At 44.2% G+C, this 19058-nt stretch overlaps 2 protein-coding genes across 3 annotated transcripts in view; one reads left to right on the plus strand and one right to left on the minus strand.

The window, feature by feature from the left end:
* The window catches only part of LOC128834810 (centromere protein J-like), a 66588-nt gene extending 48843 nt beyond the window's left edge, over positions 1-17745 (minus strand). The window contains exons 1-5 of one of the 2 annotated variants that reach the window (XM_054023925.1): positions 17257-17745; positions 15630-15701; positions 14637-14709; positions 8877-9333; positions 4984-5080 (exon numbers count right to left, since the gene is read on the minus strand). In XM_054023925.1, the coding sequence (XP_053879900.1) occupies positions 4984-5080; positions 8877-9333; positions 14637-14709; positions 15630-15633 (631 nt within the window). In that variant the 5' untranslated portion in view covers positions 15634-15701; positions 17257-17745. Of the gene's footprint in view, positions 1-4983; positions 5081-8876; positions 9480-14636; positions 14710-15629; positions 15702-17256 lie in introns of both variants that reach the window. The other variant, XM_054023926.1, reaches the window with a different exon arrangement.
* GPR31 (G protein-coupled receptor 31) lies at positions 36-1556 on the plus strand. The gene has a single exon (XM_054023928.1). The coding sequence runs from the start codon at positions 51-53 to the stop codon at positions 1017-1019; it is 969 nt and encodes a 322-aa protein (XP_053879903.1). The 5' UTR covers positions 36-50; the 3' UTR covers positions 1020-1556.
* Positions 17746-19058: the final 1313 nt, after the last annotated feature.

Below are 19058 nucleotides of genomic sequence, written 5' to 3' on the forward strand. Positions count from 1 at the left end.
CGATCCAGAGGGGTTTCAGTTTTTCAGTCCTTTTGAGGAGCCAGCAGAAAATGACAAGTTCTAACTGCTCGGTTTACAATGAGCCTGTGGAAATAGCCATGCACATCCTACTAATTTTGGAATTTGGGCTGGGACTCACAAGCAATGCTATTGCTTTTTGGACGTTCTACTTCCGTTTGAAAATTTGGAAGTCACACGCTGTCTACTTGCTCAACCTGGTTATTGCAGACGTCTTGCTGAACATTTGCCTGCCGTTTCGACTGGTGCTTGCTCTCAGGTTTAGCATTATAGAGACATGGGATTATAGAAAGCGACTCTGTTCAGTAATACTCTTCGCACTCTCTCTTTCCCAAGCAGTCTCCATCGCATTTCTCACTGCTGTGGCTCTGGATCGCTATTTCCGGGTGGTCCACCCTAACAATAAAACCAGCTCGCTCACAGCCAGGAATGCTAAAGTCATTGCTTGCTTGGTTTGGCTTTTAGCAATTGGATTGACTGTTGAGATCCTGGTTGCTCCTCGACCCAAAAACTCCACGGAGTGCCGCAGTTTCACCCTACAAGGAGAAGCCAACTTCTACAGCATCTGGCATGTCATCGTATTCTTTTTGGAGTTTCTCATTCCCTTTGGCCTCATTTTGTTTTGCACAGTTGGCATCATCCGGAAGCTGAAGAAGAGCCCCCGTGATTTGAGCAGTCAACCTAAGCTGCGGAAAGCTATGTTGTTAGTGATTGCAGTAGTGGTGGTGTTCGGAATTTGCTTCCTGCCTAGCGTGTTGGGCAGAGTGCTTGTGTATATTCTCCAAAGCTTTGAAAGTTGTGCAGCTTTTCGTTTTGCTGTGAATGTATTTGATGTTACTATCTGCTGGACCTATCTCAACAGTGCTTTGGACCCCATCGTGTACTGCTTCTCAAGTCCGACTTTTCGAAGTTCCTATAGAAAGATCTTTAATTCTCTAAGGGTGAGAAGAAATGAAGTGGAACCCCAGAGCTTGGACATTTCCAAAGATTCTGAAAGTTGAAGCCATTGGAAAGATTCTGATAATCTCTAATGTATATGTCAGGTTGGAAAGGAAACTCCCCCCCCCCCCCCGGCCCCATTACCAAATGGAGGGTCTGTCAGAACTCAGCCGTTCTAAATCCTTTCATTCCATTGGGCTGGAATTCTAGTTAAACAAGTCAAAAACCTAGATGTAACGTTAGGTGATGTATATCAGCATAGCTCCATTGACTTAAGTGGAGATATGCCAATTTATGCCAGCAGAGGATCTGATTATTTCTTTTTACAAAATCTACAGTCTAAGGGCCCTGATCTTGCTCCCACTAAAGTTGATAGTAAACTCCTACTGACTCCAGTGGAAGTAGGGAATGCTGTCTTAAATCAGTTTAAAATTGTGATATATACAAAAGCCAAATAGATTCTCCAACCCTTAAAATTATTTTCTTATACTTAGCTGTACCTAATATAAAGATTAACATGAATGAAGCTTTACAAGCAGTTGTTCCTTATATGTTGACTGAAACTTGAATTTAGATTATAAATAATTCTGTCCAAACTACCCATGTTCTGTTTCTTCATGTACATGTGAGGCACTATTGTAAAAATAAAACAGGGATAGAGCAGGGGTGGGCAAACTATGGCCCGCGAGCTGTCTTAAGCTGGTCCGCAAGCTCCCGCTGGGAAGCGAGGTCTGGGGCTTGCCCCACTCCAGTGCTCCAGCTGGGGCGCTGGGTTGGGGGCCACACCATGCAGCTCGGCCACGGCTCCAGCACTCTGGCCGGGGTGCAGGGTTGGGGCTGCAGCACATAGCTCCTGGAAGCAGCCGCATGGCCCTGCTCCAGCTCCTACGCGCTCCAATGGGAGCTGCAGGGGCAGTGCCTGCGGATGGGGCAGTGTGCAGAGCTGCCTGGCCGTACCTCCGCGTAGGAGCTGGAGAAGGGACGTGCCACTGCTTCCGGGAGCTGCTTGAGGTAAGCGCTGCTCAGGGCCTGCACCCATGAGCCTCTCCTCATGCCCCAACCCCCTGCCCCAGCCTTGATTCCTCCTCCCGCTCTCCAAACCCCTTGATCCCAACCCAGAGCACCATCCTACACCCCAAACCTCTCATCCCCAGCCCCCACCCCAGAGCCCGCACTCCCAGCTGGAAACTGCACCCCTTCCTGTACCCCTGCCCCAACCCTGATCCCCCTCCGGCCCTCTGAACCACTCGGTCCCAGTCCAGAGCACCCTCCTACACCCCAAACTCCTCATCCCCACCCCCACCCAAGAGCCCACCCCCAACCAGAGCCTTCACCCCCTCCTGCACCCCAACCCCAATTTTGTGAGCATTCATGGCCCACCATACAATTTCTATTCCCGGATGTGGCAGTCAGGCCAAAAAGTTTGCCCACCACAGGGATAGAGGGACTTAATTATCTTTTGTCAAGAATGTTTCCTATACATAGTACAGCAGGAGTGGGGGAAGTGAAACTGAAAAAGATTTACACCTTTGATTGCAAAATGCTCCCTCTGTGAACCAATGAAGCTTTGCAATTCACTCATTCTATTATCTAGTGGAACAATATCTTGGGTCTAGTGAGAAATGCAGAGGTGTGGACCACATTTTACCAAGAATCATTATGAATTGCACATATTATTTCCTGACGGTCTAATTTTTAAGTCAAGTTTTTATTTCTTTACCAATCATTATTTCTGCATTATAGAAATATAAAAAGATAGCAGCGTGAAGGTCCATTTAACACCCAGTCCCCTACAATCACAGAAGATGGACCATGCAAGAGACACCCATAACATCCTTAAGGATCATCGGTCGCTGCTGAATGCTCTAACCAAGACCTATGCAGTATAGTTATAGCTGTTTCGGTACCAGGATATTTGAGAGACAAGGTGGGTGAGGTAATATCTTTTACTGGACCATTCAAGAGCTCTGTTGAATCCATGATTTTTAGTGATTAACAGAGTTATGACCCTGGATTTATGGATTATTACAAATCTATAATCCACTAACCCCCTTTTTGTCCTATGACTGCAAAGGTGTTAACAGGCCACTCTACCTTGATTGGTCCCTTAGAATATGAGCTAGCTACTTATGCTAACCAATCTGTTCCACCTTGTATTTAGCTGTAACGCTCTCAGTATCTTTCCCAGAGCTGAAGAAGAGCTCTGTGTGGCTTGAAAGCTTGTCTCTCTCACCAAAAGAAGTTGGTCCAATAAAAGATATTACCTCACCTTAGCCAAGACCTGCTTGACTCAAGTCTGAGTCAGGGCATGCAGGTTGTCCATTGGAATCTAGGTTTCCCTCTCTCTCTCTCTCTCTCTCTCTCTCTCACACACACACACACAGTGAAAAACCAGTTCTGAGCTATACAAGAGTAAAAAAGTATCAAATGTTGAATTATATTTTCCACCAGAACTCAGGGATTTAAAGAGTCAAAACCTGTTTGTTCCAGCACTTCCCCACTACCAAAGCAACCACATTGCAGTCTGAAGCTAGTCCCATAATTTTACACCCTGACATCCCTACTCAAAAACACACCATGGTAACCCACAGATACGCAAAGAATTCTGTACTGCTTCATACTATACTATATATGAGGGACACAAATGGAACATGATTTTCTTTACAATGACTGCACTGCCTGTATTTTTTGCGAAGGGAAGGAGGTGGGGGAAGATGGAAGGACATGCATGCCTGGTGTTGGAAAAAGCCTGTGTCACTAAAAGGATGGAGAAATCATTTAACAGCAGTTTAACCACATAAAATATGACCCTGTCCAAAATTAGTGACATTTGCATCGTAAGTGCTGTTTGAACAGTTTAAAGCTACTTGTGAGCTCTGCAATCCTAAGCATTTTGCCAAACCTATTCAGAATTGTGATAGAAGACCTTTTCTAAGGGATGCAGGTGATCCATGATTACAACATTGCAGGAATCATTGTTCATGGGTTCTTGATGAACTAGAGTTTAGCCTAGCATACGTTATGGCATGTCCCACAGCTGCAGACCACCAGCAGTGGAAAGTTTGTCCTCAAGGCATCTCAGCAGCACAAGATACTTGCAATCCCCAAATTGGGTAATGTAGCCCAGAAAGTGGAGAGGGGAGGCCAGGATGCCAGAGCAATGTACAGATGTACATACCGCAGGCAATGTCTGCCAGTGGGGCACTGTGAAGCCCTGTCCAAAGGAAAAAACTGTTCCCCCCTGGTGGAACACCTCCAGGAGGGAACCAATTCAAAGATCCTTTGGCTTTTCTGTGCCTCATTCTCTACTTCCCCCTGCTTGCACTCATGCAGAGGGACCCTGCAAAACCAGACTCGGTGCAGTGGGTGAAGTTCCCAGCTGGTCCCTTACATATCCAGTCTCACTTGCACTGTGGAACCACACCCATTCCAAAGTTGGGAGGGGGGCAAGGAAATCCCTGCAGAGGATGGATTCTCCTTTTCTTATCTGCTATGCTGATGACATTTTCTGGCACTGCTACCATTAAGGACGAAGCTGTTCTGGAAGTTATATTATAATCTTGTATTGTGGGGAAGAGACTGAATTACCAGCACTAGAAGCCCTGTCTGCTGAATCCCTTCCCTTCCCCTTCTCATCTAGTTTTGATATAATGAGAAAGAAGATATTTTAGGTTTTAGCAGTGCCTCCCACTACACTAAAATTTATTACAACACTAATGGATTTTAATCTAAACTTTAGTCGACACACATACATGAATGTCTGTTAGTATTAAACAGAAATGCACTTTTACACATGAAATGTCTGTAGGAAATACTTTAAGTCAAAGAAAAGTTTTCTGGAGTTACCATTTTTGTGGTGTGAATAAAATATTTTAGTACAACTCTCGGATGAAGATCCTTCTACTTCCTCCGACCAACCTCATATCATAGCTTGAATTTATTCTGGGAACTACAGCATTTCATTGTAGGAATGTGAACAGCTGCCACGTACAGTACTGAGTTCTTAGGAGGAAATCCCGGTAGTACCTGGGTTATAGTATGTGATGATTTTCTGTTGTTCAGTTACCAGCCTTTGCAGCTGCTCCATCTGTTCCATCATCACAATTTCCTGCTGCCCTGGGCTCTGTAAATAGCACCAACAAAATGAATTAAAATATGCTCATCTCTCCCTTTTAACAGGAAGGAATCTTTCTTTTCGGAGTCTAGTTTTGAGGTGTTTGGTTTTTTTAAAAGGTGATTCCATTGTTTTATTCCAATAAAAAGAGAGTGTATTTGTATTTAAATATTTTTTTGCAGATATAACGCTCAAAGAAAACAGCAGTGTGACAGGTTAGAGCCTTGCAGCGGGATTGGGAGCCCATGGGTCCTGCAGGACCCGCTGGCATAATTCTGGGAGCAGATAAACTGTACTTTATTGCGGGAGGGATTGGGTGGGCAAAAAAAAGCAACAACCAAAAAAAAAAAAAAACCAGACCGCAGTAATTTGTGGCTAAACACTATATCTCTCATCAGTTTGTCATAAATAGAATTTCAGCAATGAAAAGCAAGTTTTTCTTTTTTTTAAATAAAGGTTTTAATACTTAAATTTAAATAAGGGATAGAAAGAGATTTCATGTCCATTATAACAGGAGTTGAAGTATTTTTACATGGTTTAAGCAAGATTTTTTTTATTCTTTTAATGGTAAAAATTGTGTCTGAATTCCGCATATATATATCCGCATATATATATCTGCATATAAAAAAAAATCAAAAAATGGTCAGTTTATATATATGTATACATATATATAAACTGACCATTTTTTGATTTTTTTTAGCGACGCGGGGGAATTTGTCTTTCTTGCGGGATTTGTGGGATCTAAGGGTTTTGCGGGTGGGAGTGGGATAAAAATGCAAGAAACTATGTGGGACCCGGTGGGAGTTGGTATTGCAGGGCAGGATGGGAGCCAAGATTTTAAAAATAGTCCTGCACACAGCTCTGTGCTAGGGTATCAGAATCAGGAAGTGAAACTGACCATTTTTTCACTGTCCAACTTGAGTGAAATTCTAAATGTAAATTAACCACATAAATGATGAAAAGTAGAGTTTTTAAATTCTTTCATTTGCAATAGTCTATGATACTGTTAGTAACGTATATGGAAAAAAAATTAAACACAATTTTAATCTTGACAGTATTTCCCAAGCTTTGATGTCTTATTGCAGTTTTTACAGTCAAATCACACATAGTTAAAAACATATTCAAGAGTGAATTATTTCATAGTGTTATTCAGTATTATTGCTGGTAGAAAAATACACACGTTTAAAAAACAATGAAATTTTTCCAGAACATTTTTCTTTGAAAATTTAGACCACTCTATAAGCCAGTCAAAAAGCAGTAAAACATTTCTGCAAAACAATTTCCTTGAAATTTCAAGTGTTTTAAACATTTCAACCAGCTCTATTAGAATAAGCTACATCAGTAGAATGAAACACGTTTGCTGGCAGATTTCTGAGCTATGTCAATAATTCATGACCTGATTTGCAGAAGTACTGAGCACATACAACTCTCACAAAAGCCAATGGGATTTGTAGGTGTCTCTGTAAACCTGGGTTCTATTCTCAGCTCTGCCGCTGACCTGCTGAGTGACATTGGCCAAGTCACTTCACTTCTCTGTCCCATTTGCCCTTCTATTTAGACTCTGAGCTGGTCAGGGCAGAGACTGTCTCTTACTACATATATGCATAATGCTTAGCACAATAAGGCTGTGATTCACTTAGGGCATCTAAGTGCCATAGTAAGATAGATAGATAGCCATGTTCCACTCTTTCCACATGCTGAAAATGCCTTACCTGCTTGGCACTCTGTGAATTTGGGCTGGGTGGGGGTCATAGAAGAAGAGAGAGAACAGGTAGAAAGGAGAGATTTAAGAGTGCCCCTAAAATTTCAGGACTTTCAGCACTCTACAGCTGTTAGTGTCACAGTCATAGGCACTTCAAGCATTAAACTATTACGGAATAGAACAGGTCAGGCGCTATCCTTCTATCCCCAACACAACTCCCTACCTCCATAGAACTCCTGGTCCAGAGAAACGGAGACCCAAATCTGCCCCAAATTAAAATGCTGCTACTAAACTGTCCACTGCTCCTTCTAGTCATTCTCTCCTTCTTTCTCTCTCCTTCACTTGTGCACTCCCCATTCACCTTGTTTGTCTCCTTCCCATCTCTCCCCTTCTGCTTTTTGGCTGTTCCCCTCACTGCCCTGCTTCCTCTGTCCTCTCTGTTGAACAAAACCTCCAGCCCCTAGCAGTGCAGGAATGAGTTAAGCCTTGCGGAGTGGAGAGGGAATAGCTCATAACCTAGCAGAGAAAAAGCAATATTCTAGTCTTTGTGGCACCTTAGAGACTAACAAATTTATTTGGGCATAAGCTTTCGTGGGTTCTAGCCCATGAAAGCTTATGCCCAAATAAATTTGTTAGTCTCTAAGGTGCCACAAGGATTCCTCGTTGTTGTTGCTGATACAGACTAACCTGGCTACCACTCTGAAACCTGATTCTAGTCTTTGTGCATAACCCCTATCCTCCCTCCATTACACCACCCCTTCAATTTGTCCTCCTTGCCTTTCATCTTTGCTTAGACTGCAAACTCTTTGGGGTAGGGGCCATGTCTTCTTTACATTCTGTGAAGGCCTAACTCATTTCAGGAATTAAACAAACAGTAATAATGTGACTGTATTATTTCTGCATCTGGTATTTCCCTAGCAGCCTGACTGAGAGCATTATCTTCATTCTCCTGCTGCCCCTTCTGGCCTCTCTGGGGAAGCACCATACACAGAAGCCACTCAAACATGTTCTTTCTCTGTAGGAGTCTCTAGCAAAAGCATTTCAGAAAGTCAGAGGCAAGGGCCTACAGGAAAATCTAGGATCTCCAGGACCCTATGCCAGATTTTAACTGCCTGACAATAAACTGAAGATAAGTTTACACCTCACAGAAAATGTTGCAGACCATCTACACGGCAACCTAATCTTAAATAACTAAGCCCCAGCAAACTCCATTTTCCTGCTAGACATAGTCTTCAAGTAGGGCCTTGTTCACAATAGCACTTTTCCCAACATTGGTCTATTACCAGGCATTTCCCAGGTGTGGCAGTAGTAAAATAAAGTCTGTGCCTCGTCAACACCACTGCTTCTGTCATTGCTATCTCTAGTTGCGCTGCACAATGGTGGGGAAAGTGCTGAAGATTCCCAGTGTAGACGTACCCTACATTTCAGATAAGCTGTTGCCTATTATAGGTGGTGTCCATAGTGCAGTTTTATTTGGTAGTTAGAAACCCAGTGCAGCAGGCTGCTTTGGTGCAGGAAACAGTACAGAGCTACTCTTGTCCAGCTGTCTGTCTGCCCTAAAAGAAGAAAAAAGAGAAAAGGGACAGTCAAAAGGGAAGAGAAGGAGGTGTCGGAGAAAAACAGAGGAAAAAGACACAAAAGTTGAGAAAAGAAAAAAGGCATAGGAAGAAGACAGAGAATAGTGATCACTGAAAAAAACAAAACGCCCAACTTTGGTTTTCCATATCATTGTCACATACATGATATTGTGCTACCAAAGTCTGGAATTCTTCCTAAAGGAGGGAAGTGGAGAGGAATAAACATCAAAATGACAGGAACAAGGGGTGAACAAACTGATTTGTTCTTAGAAAAAGGAATTTGCTACTACAAAGTATCATAACAAAGCAGCATTTTATTGCCTTGATGGCTTTAAAACAGCATAATCAGACACAGGGTCACACTCCACATCCTGGCATTGCCACTAAAGCCTCTCCATTGCAGACACAAAAATTAGCAGACCTGTTCCTTCTTAGGACAATGCATTAGATGTTATTTGTGTAGTCTTCAAAAACCGGGCGTGATCATACTCCATTGAAATGCAACGAATGCTTAAAGCAAACCCACCTGTTCCATGTTTCTGTAGCATGCGGGTTCCTGACTTATCTGAGGAGCAGGAGCAGCAGCAACAGGACTGAGTGTTTCCAAGTCACTACTTTTACTGCCCTGGACAATTCCAGTCTGAGTTATGCTGGATGCCAACAAATGAGGAAAAAGAGCAGAGCTGGCCAAATAATTGAGTTGTTTTGCATCCTGAAAAGCTTGGCCATGGAACCTGTTATCTGATGAGCTGCCATTACTGCCCATCATACTGCTGTCAGCAGAGTAGCAGAAAGGTGTAAACTGCTCATTGAATGAGCCATTTGTGCTGTTTATCTGGCCCGGGGGCAAAAAGCACATGGCCTTCTCAGTGATTTTGCTAGGAGATGGCACCAGTCTTGCTGGATCATTGGCAGTCCACTCAGCCATATGGTCTTCATCTTTGAGAGTATCTGCTTCCATATCCCGCTTTCTGAACTCCAACCTATGGACATACAGTGAATGCAGTTGAAAATAAACATGCAGTGCTAAAGCGATGGCCCGAGTGGATCCTACTGACTGCCTCCATTTTTTTTTAAATCCCAGAGCTTTTTTTCAGGCTGAAGGCAAAGGCTCTTCCATCCATAATAACTGTCAAAATATAATATTATGCAGTCAGGAAACACGCAATAAAACAAAAACAAAATCCCACATTTCTACCACTTGGAGTGTCCTGCCTGCCAACTGCTCACTATTAAGTTCTAAAGTGTCACACAGATGGGAAGCAGATCTAAAGGTATATTGCAAAAAATATACTTTTCAACACCAAAAACATCCTTCAGAAGTGAGCTGACTAGTCCCTTAGCTTCACCGTAAGCCTTTAGGATCAGAAAAATCTGCTTAGTGGCCAAACACCACAGAAGAAACATAGAGAACAGAAGATGATTATGCAAAAAATGCACTACTGAAAAATTGACAGGTTTAGGTTACTCAGAAGAAAGTTTAGTTATAAAAGGAAGGGGAAAATACACTCATGACTTACAGCCCATTCTCTTTGATTCATGTGATTAAGAAGATTAGGGCATCTGAAAGCTGTGGGACAAAAAAAAGCACATTTCCCTGTTTTAAACTTTCTTAACCTCTCAGTCCTCCTCTCTGAGAGAATGGCTGGCTGCTCCATTTTCTACATAGTTGATTTTTAAAAGTATTTCATCAGTTGAACTTAGTGGGGTCTTCCAGGTATATTTTAATTAGATTCACAGGCAGTTTCCTGCCTTCTATGAAATGCAATATAGGCTCTCCAATAGATTAAGCTCTGGGATAATTAATGACTTTTTCTCCTGACTTTAATTTAAGTGGTTTGAAAAAGATGTACAGACCCATTTTATCTTGATCAGTTATTATTATTATTAGTTAAGCACTGAGATGTGCTTGGTGCTGGTACAATACCTAAAATACGGTCTCTGCTTCTAACAGCTTGCAATTGGTATCTCACTGTTGTTTGCATTAGATGTGTAATTTTATTCATGTGAGTAGCTGCATTGAGTTCAATGGGACATGTGATTTGAGTAAAGTTAGGTCTAAGTGCTTGCAGGCTAGAGGAGAAGACAGTGAGAAGACAAGATGTCCTGGGAAATGAGAGGTGGGAATAATGAACAATTTGAAAAAAAATTAAACTAAGATATTAATTAGTCAAAGTTTAACACCTTCTTCCTTGTTTGAAATGCAGGCTTCCAGTTTCAGAAGGTGTCTGGAATACAAAAATTTAAATTACTATAGTATCAGAGGGGTAGCCATGTTAGTCTGGATCTGTAAAAAGCAACAGAGGGTCCTGTGGCACCCATGCGTCTGACGAAGTGGGCATGCACCCACGAAAGCTTATGCTCCAATACATCTGTTAGTCTTAAAGGTGCCACAGGACTCTCTGTTGCTAAATTACAATAGAAACTCAAAAATTTTAGTACATCAGAGTACCCATAACATTTCATATATCAGTATGTTATGTGAATGTACAGGGTGTATCACAGATAGTGTACAGGGTTTGCTGTTGCCAGGGCTAGCACTAGTCTTTCATCTCCAGAGAGCTGGGTTCCAATCCTGGATAAGTCCAGAAGTAAACGTGAGTTTGGTGCCTACAGGACAAGCATTTGCACTGCATGACTGGCAATTTCTATTTAAATACAGCATGGCAGGGTGGCTTGTGCAGAGTCTGTCAGCACCAAGGAGTCCATCCTCCTCTGAGGGCACACACATAATTCCAATTTATGTTTCTGGGAGTCAGTCGCACCCCAGGTGAGGCAACTTCAGTTACCAGAGTCCTTGAAAAATCAAGTTAAAAGGTTATGTTGGTTAAAAGGTATGTATAGTGAATATCGGGCTAAGAATCCAAAAGCCAACACAACAGAATGCAGAATGAAGAGACAGAAGAAAAAGAAAACCAAGACAGAAGTAAAACCCGATCATTAAAATTATCTGGCAGACATGAAAGTGAAAACATTAGCATAGTAAATAATATTTTATCTTAATTTTTAAGCAGAGTAGACTTCTCTTATTTGAATAATTGCAAGAATATAATATTCAGCATTGAACTACTAAACCTACATATTGTATGTTAAAAGACTAGCACTAACAAACTTTATACATTAGAATCCTGTTCCAGGAATTAATATTTCTATTAGTTATGAGCCCTAGAGAAGGTACATTTTGTAGATTACTTTGTACTACTTTTACTTGGAGTGTGGTTTTATCGTAAGGGTTTTCTTTTAATATCCCCTCCTGGCCTCCTTTAAGCTTTCCTTGTGAGCTAGTGCAGTTGACAAGCATGGAGCTGTAGTAATAAAATTATTGTACGTGCCAAACACCAAACAATCCATCACTCTGATGTGATTAGTGATTTGGGCTGCTGAGAATGAAGCACAATGAATATTTTCAGGCACTTTGGACATGACATTACATGCTGTTGCTTCCAGTCTGCCAGATTTGATCATGCATAGCATAAGCTTAATTCCTTGAATGCCATATATTAATCTCACTCAAGGCCCCAGCCAATTCTATTGGCTGTCACTGGTTAGAAATGGAAGAGCCTTGACCTTCTCTTTTCTTCCTCTCCTGAGATCCTCAGTGTTGGGAGAATTCATGATCGCTGATCCAGTGTTTCCAGATCCACTTATTATAATTAGTACCACTTGCCTCGCTCCAGATCTGGATGCCAAAGTCGGAGTGAGGACAAGAGTATCAGTTATAAGTAGGCTTGGCAGAATTTGATTTTTTTTTAAATAATTTTGACCAATAATATTGACTTTTATTGTTAAATATTTTATTCTATTTTTATCAATTTAAATAGTCACAGATGCACAAAATTATGGGCTTTAAGCTTATTTTAATCTATTTAAATTTTCATTGTTGTGGGAAGTTATGGAGGGGTCAGAGGGTACGGGAAGGTCAGACAATAATTATTAATGAAGTAGATGTTGAGATTCAAAAAGTTACACTTTATAATGGTTAAACACAAACTGTCAACATCACATGTTTAGATATACAAAGTAAATACCTTTACATCAAACCCTAATAAGTTCTCAAGCAGCCTTTTTCTTATTTTGCCCATCTGTATTTTCGATTATTGTCAATGGAAATATTTTTTCAACAGTATGCGTGTGTACTGTGAAATCGATGTTTACTGACATTTACCCAATAAAAATCTAATCCTTCCAAGTCTAGTTATAAGACGGGGGTGAACTGGACTGAAGATATTCAGGGCTGGTATATACTAAAAGTTAGATTGATCCAGCCACCTTGCTCAGGGATGTGAAAAATCTATCCCCCTGAGCAACGTAGTTAAGCGGATCTAAACCCTGGTGTAGACAATGCTAGGTTGACGGAGAAATTCTTGAGGAGGTGGATTAATTACAGCAATGGGAGAACCCCTCCTGGCTGCTGAGATAGTGTCTACACTGAAGTGCTACAACAGCACAACTGCAGCCATCAACTACAAAACCCTCAGCTACAAACATGCTGACTGGAGGAGATATCCACTATCAGCAGGCACTTAATTAAGAAGCTTAAGTAGCAACTCACATTTGCCTCTTCAGAAATCCAAGACCAATAAGATAGATGTCTGTCAGTGTGGGGGTTTTCTGTAATACCCATCACGGTACTATCTAGGTGCTCCCCTGGTAAATTAAATGTGCCTGGTGAAATATTCTGCTCTTCTCCTTTCTCTCAAATAAAAAAGCATTGTTTGAGGAATGATATTATAGGTGTGGCTGGTAGCACCACCGGTTACTAAATTAGCCTGACATTTCTATTATAAGCAACTGAAAACAGGTTCTTATAATGTTGCCAAACTGGAAATCTTTGGGTTGAAATGTCCCATGCTGGATGTCTGCTTCTAGTTGAATTTTTTTGGAAATGTTCAGCCAAAACAGTTCAGTCATTTCCAAGAATGAGATTAGGAAATAATCTGTTGTTTTGCCCATGTTAAAACATTTCTGACCTTTTCTTTGAAAAGCGTTGGCTTGTCCATGCTTTGAAGTGGGGGCTTGTAATTTTTGGAAGGTGGGTGGCCTTTGTTTCAGAGATGCATCTTTTGCTATTCCTGTGAAAATCCACCCAAATTTGGCCAAGTTATAAACCTTTGAAAACTCTCAGTTTGCACATGCTCAGTAGAGACTTCTTAGATTTAGAAGTTAAAATCTCCAACACATCTGTGAGCAATGAGCATGCTCTACCCCCTCACAGCTCCTAGTGCTGACCAGACCGTGCATGCACCATTCTCACAGGGCAACTGAGCATGCTCCAGCCCCTCACAGTTCTTATATTAGGCACCAGAACTGAGAGCAAAAAGCCTGTCTCTCCTATGCTCCCAATTACCCCCCTGCTGGCACCCAGGCAGCCCAGACGGGTACTTGAGCACATTGTAGACAAGAGCCAGAGACTGGAATTTGGAGGAGGAGGCTGAGAGGCAGGGGCAGCTCTAGCTTTTTTGCCGCTCCAAGCACGGCAGGCAGGCTGCCTTCGGCGGCATGCCTGTGGGAGGTCCCCTATCCCACGGATTCGGTGGCATGCCTGCAGGAGGTCTGCCGGTCCCGCGGCTTCGGTGTACCCGCCGCCGAATTGCCACCGAATCTGCGGGACTGGTGGACCTCCCGCAGGCAAGCCGCTGAAGGCCGCCTGACTGCCACCCTTGCAGGGACCAGCAGGGCGCCCCCCGCGGCTTGCTGCCCCAGGCACACACTTGGAGAGCTGGTGCCTGGAGCCACCGCTGCTGAGAGGAGTAGAGTGGGACAAGAAGCTGGGGAAGGCAGGGATACAGAGTGGATGAAAAGCCCGGGGAGGGATGCTGGGACCCAATGGGGATAGGACACAGGAGAAGTGGAGAGGATGACAGGAAACCAGGGGAAGAGAGGCAGATTGGGGCATAGAGAGGAACCTGGGACTGGCTGAGCAAGGAGACTGGAGACAAGGAACCAGGGTGGTGGTAGTGGGACTGGGAATGGCTGGGCAAAACTAGGAAAAGTACCTGCTGAGAGACTGGGACTGAAAGGGGATATTGGAACAGATAGTCCTGAGAGGTAAGACTAGGACTTTCTAGCAAGGATACTAAGAATAGGATAAGCAGTCTGAGAAGCAGAGACTGGAAATAGGACAAAGAGCCAGGGTGGGGAAGAGACAGGACTGAGGCAGGTATAGGGTGGAGGGCTTGAGATAGAAGGGGTCAAGCGTGGGCGGAAATGGACAGAAGAATCTGTGCCCACTACAGAACACACCCTTACAGAGCTTGGAATGGAACTGAAGATTCCTGAGTCTCACCATTCGTCTGTTGCCTGCCAATATCTTGAAACACACCAGCAAAGCGATCCACTCTCCTCTAGTGCGGCGCTACCTAGAGGATGACAACATACTACTTCTACCAGTTACTCCACTAACTCAAGTGACGGAGGTCTGTGTGGTGGATCTCAAGGTTCCAGTGCTGCTGATGACCTATGGGGCGGTCAATATAATGCCCGATTAGGAATTTATGTTTTTTTCAGTTTGCTTTTCTAAAAAACTAAGAAATTATACCCCCCAAAAAACCAATGTGAAAAAACATTATTAGGTTGCAAAAATTAGTAAATGCCAGGTTGCTTATGCAATCTTAATTTGTTCCCCTTGTGTGTATGTGTTATAATACAGCCTTTATCCATCCAAGTGATCATCACATACTATTTTTCCCACAGGACCCTGTTTCATTCAGTACACAAGCTAGATGGTGCTCTGGAGGTGAATCAGTGTTGTGCAGTGGAGGAGACTCTTGTCTGTAGAACACTGCTTCACTTGTTGCAGAAGTGGGAAGGTGTGTACTTAATGTGGTTCTGGGACATGGCGGCCTTACTGCTCAGAGCTAAAGGCCCTTCCCCTCAGTTGAGGGAGAGGGGGCCAGCAAACCTAGGCCACAAGTAACAGTGAGGGACAACAAATGTAAAACCCAGGGATGGGAGTGAAGATCGTAGGTGAAAATCAAGTAACCGGAAGGGGACACTCAGCAAAGAACCCCCGATAGCACCCACTGCTCCTCAAAGGCATTTAAGGAGTTACTGGATACTACCCAGAGGAACTCTGCTCAGAGGCATGACCGAACAAAAGAACAGAAATAGGCCCTGCAGTCACCTAGCACCACTTGCATCCGGCTTCCTCCTCTTGGGGTGATGGACGGCTACTGGTCAGGCTCAGACTACAACCCCCTCGCCTAGCTCTTCGGGGGTGACTCTCAAAAATAATAATACAATTCTGCTTTGATACCAGTGGAGTAAAAAGATGACATACCCATGTGTGTACAAGTCCCTCTGTGTTCAGATACACCTGAAGTCTTGTGAACTTGGTAACAAATTTCTTTACCTATTTTTTAAATAATTAAAATAACAGATTAGAACTGTAATCAGAATTTTAAATCAGTTCCTTGATTTCCAGTTCCAGTAAAAACAATTTTCATTAAAATGTAGGGTAATACATTGCTTTTTTTCCCCTTGTGAGATAAAAACAAAATCTTTGCAGCCAAAAATTTTTTTTCTTGCCTCTCTCCTAGGATTGCTGGGATATATACATCTTCAGAAAATAGCTACTTATGTAAACTAATTGAAAGTTCCTGATACATCATTTCACTGTAGGCTAGTTATGCTTTGATATGAAAATTAGGGATTGGAGAGGTGGGGAGCATTTATGCCCAATCCTACAATTAGTGCTGTGTGGGTGGACACCTACTGAAGTAAATGGGACTCTGTACATGCAAAGAGCCAACTACATGGACTTGATTGCAGGTTCAGGGCTATATATTGTAGCAGATGCTTCCTTAACTGCTTTTATGGATTTTAAATTAGCAATTATTTTCTGTACATTGATTTTTTAATTTATTTCATTGAACTCCTGTTGTGCAGTATGTTTGCGTCAATGGTCTGCTGATTTTATAGGAATTAATATGTTTATTTCAGCAAAGGAATGTCTGACCAGACAGCCTAATTAAATTGTCCATCACCACCCAGGCTGTCTTCCAGGCTCCAATGCAGAGTTGATAGAACTCACTGCTGTAAATTAATCTGAGAGCAAACATTCATTTACAAAAATTATTTCCAGTCCTGGAGCCCGATCCTGTAATCCCTTACTGATGGATATGGGCCCATTCTTCTGTATGTTTTGAAATGGAGCAAACCCCTTTCTGTAAGTGGCAGCAAGGAAGGATTTCCCTGCAGCCCAGGCTCATGCCGCATCACCCACAGGTGCTAATGAGAAGGGGTGATCCCAGCAGGTTGCATGCATCCCACGGGAACTTAGGTGGGAGCCTCCTGGTGGGGCATGACCCCCGTCCCGAAATGAATAGAACTCCCCATTCAGCGCACTTAGACTTTTCTCCTATCCTCGTGTTCAGAGCGTGCAGAAGCAATGCTGGGGGGGGGGGGGCAGATGGGGTCATGTGCACCCCTGATTTCTGCCAGGGTTAATATCCACTGGAGACACCTGACTCACCCCAGGACACTGAGTAGAGGCCGAGGGCGAGCTGCTGTATGAGACTCACGCCAACTTCTCCCCTCCTCACGGAGGCCTGGGCTCAGCAAAACGGCTGCAGAGCTTCCCCTGGGCAGGCAGGGCTCTTAGCAGTGGGGCGTCGGGCTCCCTCGACACGCTGCAGCGCTTACACCTGCTCTGGGCGTCATCCCCAGTGCCTCTCCCCCACCTCACCTCCCCAGCCCACAGCTGCCGGCTGGCTCTAGCCCCCAGTGCCGTGTCTACCCCCCCCCCCCAGCACACAGCTGGCTCTGAGCTTTTACTGACAGCGTCTGCAGCTCCTCCCCCGCCGGTGCTGGGCTCTCCGCGTTGCGCAACAGCCCTTCCCCGCCTGCCTACCCCAGAAAGCCTCCCGGGAGCAGCAGCTCTCTCCCCCAGCCACTGGCTTCCTTACCTGGACCCTGGCTGCAACAGCCTTTCCCTTGAGTCCTAAAGCCTGACGCGTCTCCTGGGCCAAGGAGGGAGTTTCCAAGCTTGCAGGCCCACTGCGCTGTAACCTCAGCAGTGGCTCTTTCCGAGCAGCCTCCACCTGCTACTACCTAGTGTCGTAAAACGGGCGATCAGCAGTCCCTCTCTCTGGAGGACGCTGCATTATACAGCCAGGACCTTGACCTTGTGCCCGTCCCACTCTCTGCAGTCCCGGGGCCCCGCGGGGAGCGAGAGCCCCTCGCCCTGCTGGGGAGCTGCCAAGCCCTGCAGCAGCCTGGAGCCGTTGAGCTGCGGCGGTAGCTACAGCAACTGTAAACAGCAAGTGCGGCCCCAGGCAAGGGAAGCGTTGTCCCGTCTCTCTGTCCCGGCCTCCCGCGGCCCTTCAGTGAGAGCCCGCCCTGGGGAAGGTGGGTCAGGAACTCACCAGCCGGGCGGGAGCGGGGGAGCTGCCCGGGGGAGCACCCCAGCAGCCGCCTCCTTGCACACCGGCCTCACGTGTCTCCAGAGGCGCTGCCCAGAGCCCCTGGAAGAAGCTGCACAATGCAGGGCACCGATCCCTGCTGGCGGCAGCAGCGCAAACACCGAGGCGGAGCATCTCACTGCCCTTGGTAACAGCTGTTCAGCCCTACAGCGTTTCACCTCTCCACGCCAGTAAGTGAGTGGAGGGGGCTACGAGACAGGGGATGCTGGCCAGCTAGTCGCAGTTTAACAGGCTAAAAAGGCCGGTCTGCTCTGGGTGCACATTGAAGACCCATGGAAGTACTCATAAGGGGCAGAGGTCCATGTGTCAGCTAAATTTTCCCTTCTTGTAGTGCACTGTGAGCTTTATGAACCACTTTGAACCAGAGTTCCTGATGATTAAGGATACCATTTAGTCATGGAGGTCATGGTAGGCATGGGCTCCCTGACTTTACCAGACCTCTGTGATGTTTTCGGCTTCAACTGTCAGCCACTGGAGCCAGGTCCCATTCCCCACGCTGCGGCCTGCTGCCCTGGCCTCTTAGAAGTCAGAGGACACAGGGGAGAGCTTCTCGGGCACGCATGGGGCAGGAACTGATGGGGGGTAGTGACAGGCAACCGATCTAGTCCCTTCCTGTGATCCACTGGTGGGTCAGGACTCACTGTTTGGGAATTACTACTCTACAGAATGTTCACCTAAAAATAATGATGTCATTAGCAGTAATGTACTCAGCTAGCAAAAATACTGATTAATCATTTGAATATTATATATTTTAAAATTTTAAATTGAATGTAAACTAATGTCAAAATTGTCTTTGTACTTTCAGGAAGAACTTCTCTCTCCTAGCCAATAAAAGTTTTAATGCAGATTCATAGTGAATGTTATTTGCTGACTCCATTTGCTGCATCAAATACAAGTACACACATTCTGGTTTGAATCTTCAGCCAGGGTAAATCAGGGTAGCTCCATTGACTTCAGTGGAACCACAATGATTTACACCAGCTAAATATATGGTCCTTATTCTTGTTATTTATCATTAAAAGTGCATTTTAAAGTCTCTAAACGTCTCTGGTCTGAATACATATCCTCAGCAATCCTGGAGAGCCTCTTAGATGGCCCACCATTCAGTGACACTTAGAAATTAGACTGTAATAGCAACAAGAACTGAAAGATGAAGAATATTGTATCTCCACCATCCAGCAGGGTCATGATAAAAAATACATGGCCAGACACACAAAATCCTAGTTCTGTATGCACAGTAAGTTGATGCCACTGGAGACTGTAGTTAATCTAAAATGTTGTCCTAC

This window comes from Malaclemys terrapin, chromosome 3, assembly GCF_027887155.1.
Source record: "Malaclemys terrapin pileata isolate rMalTer1 chromosome 3, rMalTer1.hap1, whole genome shotgun sequence".
NCBI classification, from domain to species: Eukaryota; Metazoa; Chordata; order Testudines; family Emydidae; genus Malaclemys; species Malaclemys terrapin.

Coding starts and splice junctions, on each gene's coding strand:
- GPR31 (XM_054023928.1), top strand. CDS start 51: ATGACAAGTTCTAACTGCTCGGTTTACAATGAGCCTGTGGAAATAGCC.